The sequence below is a fragment of the Protopterus annectens genome, chromosome 9.part0, assembly GCF_019279795.1.
Source record: "Protopterus annectens isolate FY-2018-M chromosome 9.part0, PAN1.0, whole genome shotgun sequence".
NCBI classification, from domain to species: Eukaryota; Metazoa; Chordata; order Ceratodontiformes; family Protopteridae; genus Protopterus; species Protopterus annectens.
In genome coordinates this window covers 602,514,445-602,528,184 of record NC_056743.1, presented here as the reverse complement: position 1 = coordinate 602,528,184, position 13,740 = coordinate 602,514,445, and the positions used below count along the sequence as shown (strand labels likewise).

Genomic DNA, 13,740 nt, shown 5'->3' with positions numbered 1-13,740 from the left:
TATTATATATATATATATATATATATATATATATGTGTGTGTGTGTGTGTGAACCCTGCTTGACTTGCTACCACTATGACTCTCAGTTATGCTTTTCTGTTGCACTGTTTGCTTTTGTTTTGATTAGATCTCTGTATAACTTGGTCTCTATCCCACACAAGACTGTAATGTTTTTTTTTTCATTTGTCATTTGTTTACTTTCTATAAGTCAAAACTCCTGCTTAATTGGAAGCTATATTTGCACAAGATCAGTTTGGACTTTTAAGTTTTTTTCCCCCTCACTGTTGAGCCACCATATAGTTAATTTAATTAAATGAGGAGTTAAGTTTCCAGGTGACAGTTGCAAAAGGACTTGCTGTCCTGCATAAATGCCTTTTAGTAGGTTTTCCTGTGAGTGGTGTAACTTTTTTTTATTTAAAAAATTAGTAAGTCTTGCTTATTGTATAATGAATTACATGAACAGAGAGAAAGTTATTATGACTACAGTGCTGCTAATGGTGTTTGTATTTGCTGTGTACCACTATATTATTGTTAATGTTCTCTGTATACAAAACAAAGGTGGACCACCACATAAAATAAAATAGTCTTTTAATGACAAAAATAAGCGCTTTCACATACCATCAGTGTACGCTTCATCAGATCTTAAAACACAACTAGTAAAATCTCGTTTTTATATACAGCAGCAAAGTAATTAATCATATTCTATCAATCAATTAACTAATTAATTAACAATCCTTTAAGATTTTCATAGTGTTTAGATTTCAAGCATTGTTTTTAGAAGCCCATTTATTTTTAAAATATATAGCAGCAATAGCATGGCAATACGTAATAAAGAATATCAAAGACAACTTATCTGTAAATATGTAAAAGTAAATATATATGAGACATATATATATATATATATATATATATATATATATATATATATATATATATATATATATATAAAAAATATATGAATTGATATAAAGATGTATGTTTAAAATGTATAGAAACATACAAAAATATATAAATATAACACATCTATATACAATAATTAAATAACTAAATATTTAAAATTAAATCTAAGAATTTATGGAATTGTATATATGTATCTTCATATTAAAACATAAGCTATATAATAGCATGAACTACTTTAAGCTACGAGCTTCAAGAACAGGTTTTATCGTAATAAATTGATAAAGACCTGGTGTTTGATGTGCACATAACTTGAAAATCCATTGAAGTTCAATAATTCATCTTATTCCCTCCTCTCTTATTCAGGACTACTAGCTGCAATACTCTGAAAGTAAACATATGCCCCTCATTCATCATAATGTGTTTAGCCAAGGCATTTAGTGGATTCTGTTTCCTAATGTCATATAAGTGATTATATATTCTGTCTTTTAGTCTTCTTGTTGTCAGGCCAACATAAAAGGCCTGACATTGTTTACAGGTCGCCAAGTATATAAGATTAACATTGTTGCAAGTTGCAAAAAACCTAGGTACAAACTTAAAAGTTCAGAATGGGATGTATAAACTCTTGAGTATCACTAATAGAGTTACAAGACCTACATTTACCACAAGCAAAAGTACCATAGACCTTCACTTTATTGCATGGTTGCCTAGTATTTTTATGGCTGTAATCAGAACATAGCAGTCTCTTCAGGTTTTCACTATTCCTATATGTGAAACTTGGTGTTTCACCTACTAATTTACTGATGTCAGGATCTATTGTAAGTACATGCCAATTTTTACGTACAATTCTCATTACCTCTTTATTGTCGTTGGTGAATCTTGTTGTAAAAGTCACTTTTTGATCACCTTTATTACGACTAACATGTCTCAAACCTTTAACTCTAGTATAAACCAATTCATCTCTACAGGTGTTCTCATTAGGAGTAATAGATTCTCTCAGATTCTTAAACATAGAGTTTTTATAGCCTCTTTCAATAAAGAGGTGTTCCAACAAATCAGCTTGTGCAGTTAACTGTGTAGTTTCTCTGCATAACTTGGTAAGTCTAATAAACTGGCTCTTAACTATATTAGGAAATATAAACCGTGGATGCATGCTGTTGAAGTGAAGTAATGTATTCTTCCAGCATGTCTTCCTATACAAATTGGTAATTAAATTTCCATGTAGATCTTTAGTAATCGTAATATCAAGAAAATTAATTTGAGAGGTGGAAAATTCCATTGTAAATCTAAGGAAGTTAGTGGTAGATTCTAGATAACAAACAAAATCATTCAATTCATCACCGGTACCATTCCAAAAGAATAGTATGTCATCTACAAATCTCCTATACATTGAAATTTTTGTGTAAAAAACAGTGTTAAAAAGATGTTTCTTTTCCCAGTGATAGACTACCAAGTTTGCATATGTATTGGCACATGGGGTGCCCATTGCAACAACCCATTACTGTAAATATAGTTGGTTGTTAAACATGAAAACATTATTATTTAAAGTAATATCTAATAGAGTACAAATTAGTATTTGTTCATCATTGGTAAAGTCAGGGACATGGTTTAGTAACTCTCCAATAGCCTCTATTCCATAATCATTAGGAATTGAGGTAAACAAGTTTTTTACATCTAGGGTAACAAGTAGGCATGTATTAGATAAACCTTTTGTAAATAAAGAATCAATTGTATTAATTAATTGGTAAGTGTCCTTTAGTATAGTAGGTATGTTCTTCACTAATGGACTAAGTGTTTTTTCTATATATATATTGATATAGTCTCTGTTATCCATCTCTCACCTGCCACAATGGGGCGCATTGGTAAAGGTGAGACTTTTTTATGTACCTCAGGTAAACGTGAACTTTTAAGTTTATACCTAGGTTTTTTGCAACTTGCAACAATGTTAATCTTATATACTTGGCGACCTGTAAACAATGTCAGGCCTTCTATGTTGGCCTGACAACAAGAAGACTAAAAGACAGACTATATAATCACTTATATGACATTAGGAAACATAATCCACTAAATGCCTTGGCTAAACACATTATGATGAACGAGGGGCATGTGTTTACATTCAGAGTATTGCAGTTAGTAGTCCCGAATAAGAGAGGAGGGAATAAGATGAATTATTTAGAGACTAATGAACTTCAATGAATTTTCAAGTTATGTGCACATCAAACACCAGGTCTTAATCAATTTATTACGATAAAACCTGTTCTTGAAGCTCGTAGCTTAAAGTAGTTCATGCTATTATATAGCTTATGTTTTAATATGAAGATACATATATATATATACACTTCCATAAATTCTTAGTTTTAATTTTAAATATTTAGTTATTTAATTATTATATATAGATGCGTTATATTTATTTATTTTTGTATGTCTCTATATGTTTTAAACATATATCTTTATATCAATTCATATATTTTTCATATATATATGTTTTATATGTCTCATATATATATTTACTTTTACATATTTACAGATAAGTTGTCTTTGATATTCTTTATTACGTATTGCCATGCTATTGCTGCTATATATATAAAAAATAAATGGGCTTCTAAAAACAATGCTTGAAATCTAAACACTATGAAAATCTTAATGGATTGTTAATTAATTAATTAGTTAATTGATTGAATATGATTAATTACTTTGCTGCTGTATATAAAATGAGATTTTACTAGTTGTGTTTTAAGATCTGATGAAGCGTACATTGATGGTACGTGAAAGCGCTTATTTTTGTCATTAAAAGACTATTTTATTTTATGTGGTGGTCCACCTTCGTTTTGTTCTACAATATTGATTTTTTATCTAGTCGGACCTTCAGATAGTAGTGTTTCCTTTTTATTATTTTTGCTTGTTCTCTGTATACACTGGAGAACATTCTCCCCTCTAAACATAAAGTTTTTGCGTACCAGAATTACAGGTTAGCTAACAGCATGAATATAAAACCTCTTCAGTTAGGGTCCTTTCAAAGAAATGCAATAACTGTCTTTCGGCTTGTCCCAGTTTGGGGTCGCCACAGCGGAACTCCGGTCTGCAAATGATTGGCAGTGGATTTTTGAAATGAAATACATTGTTTAAATTTCAAGACAGAGATATTGCGTGACTGTCGAGCTGCACACTGCTTCAGAGGAAAGAATTCTTTTTAGTATTCTATGTTTTACATTGATCATGCTTCATCCTGTATGTTCTAATCACCATTGTTTACTTTTTTCAACAGGCTGGTATAGAGGATACACACTTAGAGACAAATCTAAGAAGGTAAGTTTTCTTTCTTCACCATTTGCTAAGCAAAATATCCGTGTTCTACAAAGCTGAGTGGTTGCTCAATAGGAAAGCGTGAAAGGGAAGTTTGTAGACTGTTAGAACTTTTCACATTTACATTTTGCCTATATTTTACCAATATGCTGAAAGACTGGGATTCATTGGAAGTGCTGTGTTACATAACATAGCTACGGTAAATGTGTTTTGCATGTCATACCTTGTAGTTTGTCATACCATGAATAATTTAAAATACTGGCTAGTGCTAGAGTATTGTGGCATAATGGAAGTTACTTTATGCCACTTTTGCCCTGGAGCTTGTTAGGTCTGAATTTCCTTTTTTTCATATATAGTACTCATTAATTGCCTCATTTGCTGTACTGCATTAGCCCTGCACTGTACCCTGTGTATGTTATGGTAGGGTCTGCTGATATGCCATGCATTTAGCTTTAGTAGGTCTGCAGTGGGATTGGAAGTGTGTGGTAGTGCCTCTCCCCACACTCTCAAAATATTGTTGTATTAAAGGTATGCATTGGCCAGGATGTAGGAATGGGGCTGAATGGCTTTGCTTTCACCAGTGGCATAGCCAGGCATATGCCATGTATACCACAAAAAGCTCTGGCAGTAGTCATCATGGTGTGTGGCTGCATATTTTGTTAAACAGCATTTTTGTTTCAGTCCAAAAAGAAAAATATGCAGAATTTACATATTGACTGCATCTGAGGATTTGATTTGGGGGGGGGCTGCATTCTAGAAACTGATGTACATGTCCATGTGTAATTTCAAAAATCCTGCCTATGCCCCTTCTGTTAACTATAGTAATATATGCAGCCACTCAGATTGCAGATGAGTTTTTATGATGCAACACATAGCATTGTAAAAAATGCATACTTTCCACTATTTTTGCTTCTTTTCTTGTTGTGCATTAATGGGTACATACCTCTCATAGCTTACTGTGCAAGGGTCATACACTTAATACATGTGCTACGAATGTTTTAATCATGAGTCCCAGGTGTAATTTTTGTCACGGTTGACCACTTTGATTGTTGTATTTTTTATTCTGTGTACTTTGAATGATCTGTAAGGAAGCAAAACTTTATTTTTCTTATTAGAATTCTTAAAAAATTAATTTGTACCAATATGAATAAGCTTTAACTACTGTATAACAAAAACAAGTTTGTGCATGAGAAAGAGGTGTAAGTTTAGTTTTTCCCATTTTGAACTTTTTGCTTGATATTATTTATATTTTCCAAACAGGTCTGTATCGTAGGATTACCTTTCAAATCCTGAAAGACCAGAATCCCAAACATTATTTTCGTGAGACAAAAATAATGAATGTTAAAATCCCGAACAACAAATTTTTTTCTAGGGCAAGTAAACACTTACCCAAAACTACAAAGTGCACACCATACAATTGGAAACCCACCGAGGTGCGGGGGTTTGTGCCCCCCACACCCTCCCTAAATATGTACCAATTCTGGGATCGCACTACAGTGGGGGAAAAGGTCATATTTCCTCACAATAAGCAAGTGTTTACTTGATACAAAAGTCCGTGCAAGTACAGCCAAATGCAAAGGCAAAATGATGAATCCAAACAGCACTTCAAATCAGCAAAACCGTTTGTTTACTATTATTTCTTTAAGGAACAGACTTGTTTTGGCAACTCCATCCCTTCATCACTGTTAAAGTTCCAATCAAAAATGCCACATTAAAATGTATAAGTGATGAAAAACCATTAGAAAATCACCATCCATTTAAAGAGAGAGCATCACTTAATTGAGCCCATATGAAAATAAAGCTCCCAGTCTCACTCTCCATGAATATTACTGATTATTTAAGATGCCATGCTATCTTAACTTATTACATGAAGCTAGACTAATCCTGTCAATAGTAGTGAAATTAAACACAAGAAGGATGTTTCTGGACATGTTTAATATCATGCATTGGACAGATGCTCGTTTCTGATATCTGTCATATGTTCAGAAGTCCAAGTTTTAAGTTGTCTGGATGTCCTACATAAAAAGCTGAACATGTGCAAGTAGCTAAATAAACTACCTGACTAGAACAGCAAGTACCAAAACAAAGGATATCAAGAACTCTGGGGGTATTTCTAGATGTAAATTTTGTTTTTAAACCCCACTTGCATACACATCAATGCCCACATGGTTGACAACCCACCACAGGAATGCAATCTATTGTCTGTGTATCCATTTTATGTACAACACTTTTCTTATAATGATTTAAGTAATTACCAGTAGATGATGATCTTAGTGTTTCACTGTCGCAGTCATTACATTTGGGTAATCTGCTGGCAGGTTGCCCTCAGTCGGCCTGAATAACAAAGTCTTGGGTCCTGCGTCTGTTGCGGTCTCCTTCCATGACGTCAGGTCGTCAGGGGTATAAAACATGCAGCCAATGTCATTTTAATCCATCTTACTTGCCGTGCGGTGCCCGAAGCAGAAGCAGTTTGCAAGTGCCAGTTGGCCAACTCCTGAAATTTTTGGTTTCGAGTTTCAGAACCGAAGTCTTCAAACGTATCCCATTGGGGAAACTTTTTCTTGCTCCTTACCGATATCAGTAAAAGTTAATAATTGCATTACTTGTGGGAAGTAAATACCTCATAAGAATTTTCATTTGTACTGTATTCCTTGCCTAGGCCCTGATCACAACGTGCCTTGCTTTCAGTTTTGTGCTAAATTTAACCAACGTACTATTAAGCGTCTGTATATTTTTGCTTCTAAATATTTTGGTTCAAGATTTAATTACCCTGAAATGTCGGTTAGAAGTCCGACTACCGGAGTTCACAAAAAACACAAGGATAAAGACAGAGACAGACCGTCGAGGTCCAAAACCGACGACGAAGCTTCTCCTAAGCCAGTCACTGGTTTGCCGGTACTCAGTGAGGCGCTTTTGCAGCCCCTGATACCCGCTACTTTTGAGTTGCAGGCCTCTACCGAGACCCATTTGGAGTCCGGTGTGCCGCGAGATTCGCCAAGTATTGAACCCGCAGATGTCTCTCCCTTGGATGGGTCCGAAGCTGCTGAGCAGGCACCGGCTTCTGAGGGTGTTTTCAGGCCTCAACATTTTTATATTAAACTGATGCCATCAACAAAAACAAGGTCAAAACCTACTTCTATGTGTAAAAAACTGACACATGAGCCACGTGCACAGGCCCCTATGCCTAAAAAACAAATGATCAAAATGGCTGAGGATTTAATTACCTTGATCAGGGGTTCCCAACTCCCACCTGCTAAAAGGCCTAGGCAAGGCACTGATTATGAATCTTCAGATCAGGTTTCCATTTCTTCTGATTCCTCTGCTGATCAGGAATTTTCTATTCCACCTTATGAGGATTCTGATGCAGAGGATCCATCCCATCTGCATATCCTCCTTAGGATTACTCTTTTGGAAAGACTGTGCCTACTTTAAGGGAACATTTTCACTGGGATAGTCAGAATCAAACTCTGAATCAAAAAAGAGGCTTGGGGGTTTCTTCTTCTTCCTCAGCATAGGCCTTTGGCAATACCTCCTGTATTAGACATTATTGATGATGTATTCTCGGAATCAATCTTTGCTCCTGATTCCCTGCCTCCGGCTCCTAGTAAGCCAGACAGATTTTACAGGGTTCCTGACTCCCACAAATTTCTTTTCAAAAATCCTGCTGCCAATCCTGAGACTATTTCTCAGGGTCCCAAGGGTGTTAAGGCGTCTACAGCCAAAAATCCTACCCCTTCTGATAGAAATTCCAGGGTGCTGGATAGATGAGATAAGAAGGTTTATACGTCTGCAACCTTTGCAATCGGGGCTTTAAACTGCCAGTTTCATATGCTTAAATATCAACAGCATGTTATGGGCTTACTGAAACAGAAAATTATGTTAATTTCTGATTGTGTGTAAAATAGAGTTACAGGATTTATTGCATTCAGCAGAACAGGTTGGAAAGCATACTTTGCAATGTGATTTTGATTCCTTGGAAGCCTCTTGCAGGGCTGCCGTAACTGGATCTGTGATAAGAAGGCATGCCTGGGTCAAGGAGCAAAATCTGCCTTATCATGTTAAAGCTAAATTGTTGGATGCCCCTTTACAGCACAATAGTCTGTTTGGTAATAAGGCAGAAGAGGTTTTAAAGAAAATGGAAGACTAAGCTAAATCTATGCAAACTGTAAAAGATTTCTTGCAAGTGCAGCCACCGAGGTTTAGTAGGCACTGGCCTACTAAGAATTGGTCCTTTCCTGTGTCCAACAGAACCACTCAGGGCAAACCCAGGCACTCCAAAGGCTCCAGATATCAATCACAGGGATCTTGCAGGTCAAAGCATTGGGGTGCCTCCACCTCCAAATGTGGAGGTAAAGGACAACCCTACAGTAAGCAGTCTCATTGACTTTCCTCTACCTTCTCCAAGCACTTATCTTTTGGCAGCCCCCTTGGGGGGAAAACTAGCACTTCATGCTCAAAATTGGCAGTTAATTACCCAGGACAAGTGGGTATTAAACATAGTATCCTAGGGGTACAGATTTCATTTCCACACTTTGCCAATCCGAAACAGATGTTCAGATCTGCCACAAAACCAGTGGGCAGAGGCCCAGAAACAAGTCATGTCCCTCATGGATATGAGGGCTATTCAGCCGGTACCAGAAAAGGAAAAAGGACAAGGATTTTATTCAATACTTTTCCTGGTACCCAGAAAAGACAAATCATGGCATCCAGTACTGGACTTATCAGTTCTGAACACGTTCCTGGACATTTCAAAATGAAGACTTTACAACAGCTACTGCCTGTGCCAGGCAAGAATGCCTGATTGGTAACTCTAGACTTGAGGCATACCTGCGTATCCCAATAAGGGAATCTTGCAGAAGATACCTCCGCTTCAAAGCAGGCTTTTTGCATTACCAATTCTCTGCACTGCCCTTTGGCTTATCTACTGTGCCCAGAGTCTTTACAAAGTGCCTAGCACCAGTAATTGCATTCTGCAGACAAACATTCAAATTTATCCTTATCTGGACGATTGTCTCATTCAGGCAGAGGACAAGGACACTCTTCTTCAACATCTGGCGTTTGTAAAAAGGCTTCTAGCATGCCTAGGGTACACCATAAACGAAAAGAAATCACAACTGGTACCCTCTCAAATAATTACATTCCTGGGTGCAGGCTTGAATACTACTGCCCAGATGGCTTACCTCACGCCAGACAAACAAATGCAATTGACAACATACTTCAAACAAATGGCAACAGAAACCCAGTTATCTGCAAGACAAATTCTGCAGGCTTTGGGATTCGTGGCATTCTGCATTCTACTAATTCCATATGCGAGACTGCATATGAGGAAACTTCATTGGTACATAAAAAGCTTATGGAGTCAACATTGTCACAGCCTGGACACAATGATTCCTCTCATTCCCTGCCTGCAACAGGAATTCCTTTGGTGGGCAGAGACATGTCACCAAAACAAGGTAATTTACTCTACCCCCTGCAACCCATACCTTAACTACAGACGCATCAAACTATGCTTGGGGGGCCCACCTGGCAGGGAGATGCATTCAGGGCAAATGGAGCCCAAACCAAATGCATCTATATATCAACCAGAAAGAAATGCTAGCTGTTCAGAATGCTCTAACAGCCTTCAAGGACTTACTTCATCAAGGACAACTACTGATAAAGACAGACAACACCACAGTTATGTGGTACATAAACAAGCAGGGGGTGTACCCATTCCTACCCCCTTTGCAGACTAGCCGTGGCCTTGTGGAACACAGCCTTGACTTACCAAATACATCTTCAAGCTCAGTTCCTGCCAGGAAAGCAAAATACTCTGGCAGAAATCTTATGGACCAGCACGAATGGAAACTGGATCCACAAATCTTCAGCATGTTAACAGAAAATTGGGGAAGCCCAGACATAGTTTTGGGGAGAGGCAAATAGATCTATCAGTTGGGCAAATTCTGCACAAGAACTCATCACAAAAAAGCATGGAAAGTGGATGCTGTATCCTTCAGCTGGAAAAACCTATCAGTCTATGCCTTTCCCCCCTCTGTCTTTACTCTCCAAGGTCTTACAAAAAGTCCAACAGGAAAAACCAAAAATGATTCTAATTGCTCAGGACTGGCCTCGCCAACACTGGTACCTGCTTCTAAGGAATATGTCACACCTTCCTCTGTGGTACTTGCCTCAAACACCTCACATACTGTCTTAGCAGAACTATCAAATTCTGCACACTCAGCTCCAAACTCTGAATCTTGCAGCATGGCTAATCAACTAATTTTACCAACCACATATCTCATTAAATCTGTGATGGATGTCATTTTGGAAGCCAGAAGCCTAGTACTAGAAAATCTTATGCTGATAAATGGAAGAGATTCTGTGCTTGGAACCAAGCACAAGGAATAGACACAGCAAAGTCCAATATTCCTCAGATTTTACAATACTTAACTGAGATGCTTGACAAGGGCCTATCTTTTTCTTCAGTAAAAATCCACGCCTCTGCCATCTCGGCTCATTACAACACAGAGCCTCGGCTCATTACAACACAGAGCCTCCCCTCTTTTCTCATCCCCTGCTAAAACAGTACCTCAGAGGGGCCAAAAATTTAAGACCTCCCAGGAGAACACAAACTCCTGCATGGGACCTCAATTTTGTGCTGGAAAAACTCACCCTGCCTCCTTTTGAACCAGCAGCTACTGCAGATATAAAATTTCTTTCTTGGAAGATTGCTTTTCTTTTGGCAGTCGCTTCAACTAGAAGGGTTTCAGAACTACAGGCTCTCATGGCAGTGGAGCCTTTCATTATTTTTTACCCGGACAGGGTGGTCCTCAGGACCAATCCTTTTATGCCTAAGGTGGTATCCAGTGTGGCTCTTAACCAGACCATTCACCTGCCAACTTTTTTCCCAAATCCGCAGAACAAGGGGGAGCAGATTCTGCATTCATTGGATGTACACAGACAACTAAGATTCTACTTGAACAGGACAAAATCTCTAAAAGTTTGAGTAACTACTGCTAGCATTTGCTGCAGGATCAGAGGGGAAGGCTATATCAAATCAGACTATTTCCAAATGGATAAGCCATTACATTTGTTTCTGCTACTTGCACCATGGTAAACCTGTGCCCAAGGGTATCAGATCCCATTCCACAAGGGCTGCCTTTTTTTCAGCAGCTTTTCTCAGAAGGGTCCCTACCAGAGACATTGTAGAAGCTGCTACTTGAAGCTCAGTTCATACATTCACAAAGCATGATCATTTACCTCTCCTCTAAATCCAGGGCAGGCTTTGCCACTGCAGTCCTGCAGGGCCTTGTAGCTGCTCCTAATGCCGTTTAGTTCCATCCTCCCATCCATAGCTTTGGGATTCTACCCAAATGTAATGACTGCAACAGTGAAACATGAAGAACATAGTACAGTTGTGTACACTTACCATAAATGTAGATGTTAGAGTGTATTCACTGTTGCAGTCTGGATTACTCACCCGCCAGCCCTCTTTCTATACCTTTTTTTTCCTTCACTATACTCAAGTCTTTGTGGTGTATTTGCTTTTAGTTGAAAGTAATTTTTGTTTCTAAAGTGCATTTATATATTTACAGTTTATATGTATATTTTTGCTCCCCATTTGGGGTGCACCTGACTTCTCCGGCAAGAAAAACTGATTAAAATGCGTCAGCTGCATGTTTTATACCCCTGATGACATGCAAGAGGAGACTGCAACCGATGCAGGACCCAAGACTTAGTTATTCAGGCCGACTGTGGGAAACCTGCCAGCAGATAACCCAAATGTAATGACTGCAGCAGTGAATACATTCGAACATCTACATTTATGGTAAATGTACACGACTGTACTTCGTGTTTCACTGTTGCAGTCATCACACTTGGGTTATCTGCCTGCAGGTAGCCCTCAGTCGGCCCGAATACCAGAGTCTTGTGTCAGATGCTGTCGCTTCTTCCATGACGTCAGGTCGTCAGGGGTATAAAACATGCAGCCGACGCCATTACATCGGCTTTTCTTGCCGAGCAGAGCCCAAAGCAGAAGCAGTTTGCAAGTGCCCGTCGGCCACCTTCTGAAATTTTCTTTTTTCAAGTTTCAGACCTGAAGTCTTATAAAAGCTATGTACCCCGTTGGGGATCATTTTTTCTTGTTCTAACCGATGTCAGAAAAAATTAATAATTGTGTTGCCTGTGGAAAGCAAATGCCTCAGAGATTTTCATTCTTACTGCATCACCTGTTTAGACCCAGACTATGACATTCCTCACTGTCTGTTTTGTGCCCAGTTCAACGCCTGAACTATTCGTTGTCTGGCTATTTTAGTTGCTAAATTATTTCGCTCTCATTCTCCGTATTCAAAAATGGCTTCAATAAGCCATCTGACTACCGATCTTCCAAAAAAGCGTAAGGATCAATACAAAGACAGACCGCATAGATCCAAAACTGCAGACGACGCTACCGCTAAGCTAGTCGCCAGTCCACCGGTATTCAGCTGCTTCTACAGATTCGCAGGCCTCTACTGAGACCCATTTGGAGGCCGGTATGCCGCGAGATGTTTCTTCGACTATGGAACCTGCTGATATCTCTACCTTGGATGGGTACGGATCCGCTGTGCAGGCACCAACTTCTGAGGATGTATTCAGGCCTTCCGATGTTCATAGTAAACAGACTACTATGTTTCAAACCAAAAATACTGAATTTCTCAGGCCCAGAGTTCACACTACGCCTAGGAAACCGACAACCAAAGTGTATTCTCAGGCCCCATGCCACACAAACAAATGCTTAGAATGGCTGGAGACTTTATTATTTAAATTAGGGGAAGCCAGCCTTCCCACTCCAAATGACCAAGAACTGAATTTCCTTTTGATTCTTCAGATCATGAGTCTGATGACTCTGATCCTTCTGATTACCAGGACATAGCTTTATCTACCTATGAGGATTCTGATGCAGAGGATTCCATTCCCTCTGCTTCCCCACCAGAAGATTTTTCTTTTGGTGAAAACCTGCATACTCAGAGACCATTTCCACTAGGAGTGCCAGGACTACCCGCAGTCCAAAAGGAGACTCAAGGAATTTTTGAACTTGCCTCAGCACAAGCCTCCAGCTATCTGTCCTGTTGTGGAAATTGTAGATGTCTTCATGGAGTCCAGTCTTACCCCTGATACTATGCCACCAGCTCCTAGAAAAACTGACAGGTACTACAGAGTACCTGACTTTCACAAATTCCTATTTAAGAATCCTACTGCAGATCCAGAAACAATTTTCCAGGGACCTAAAGGCATTAAGGCTACTACAGCCAAAAACCCTACCTCTTCGGACAAGGATGCTAGGGCTTTAGATGGGGTAATAAGGTGTATACCTCTGCTACTCTTACCATCAGGGCTTTAAATTGCCATTTTCACATGTTAAAGTATCAGCAACATATCATGGTACTAAGTAAACAGAAAATGAAGAGTTAATGCATTCTGCTAACCAAGTTGGAAAGCATACTTTGCAATGTGGTTTTGATGCCTTAGACGCATCTTGCAGCGCTGCTGTAACTGGGTCTGTTGGAAGGCATGCTTGGCTTA

The 13,740-nt window shown here is 38.5% G+C and overlaps 1 protein-coding gene across 1 annotated transcript in view; it reads left to right on the top strand.

The window, feature by feature from the left end:
* The window catches only part of DOCK5 (dedicator of cytokinesis 5), a gene marked incomplete in the record, with an annotated part of 3,482,443 nt that overhangs the window by 415,805 nt on the left and 3,052,898 nt on the right, over positions 1 to 13,740 (top strand). The window contains 1 exon segment of the mRNA XM_044083155.1: positions 4,163 to 4,203. Within this exon segment, the coding sequence (XP_043939090.1) occupies positions 4,163 to 4,203 (41 nt within the window).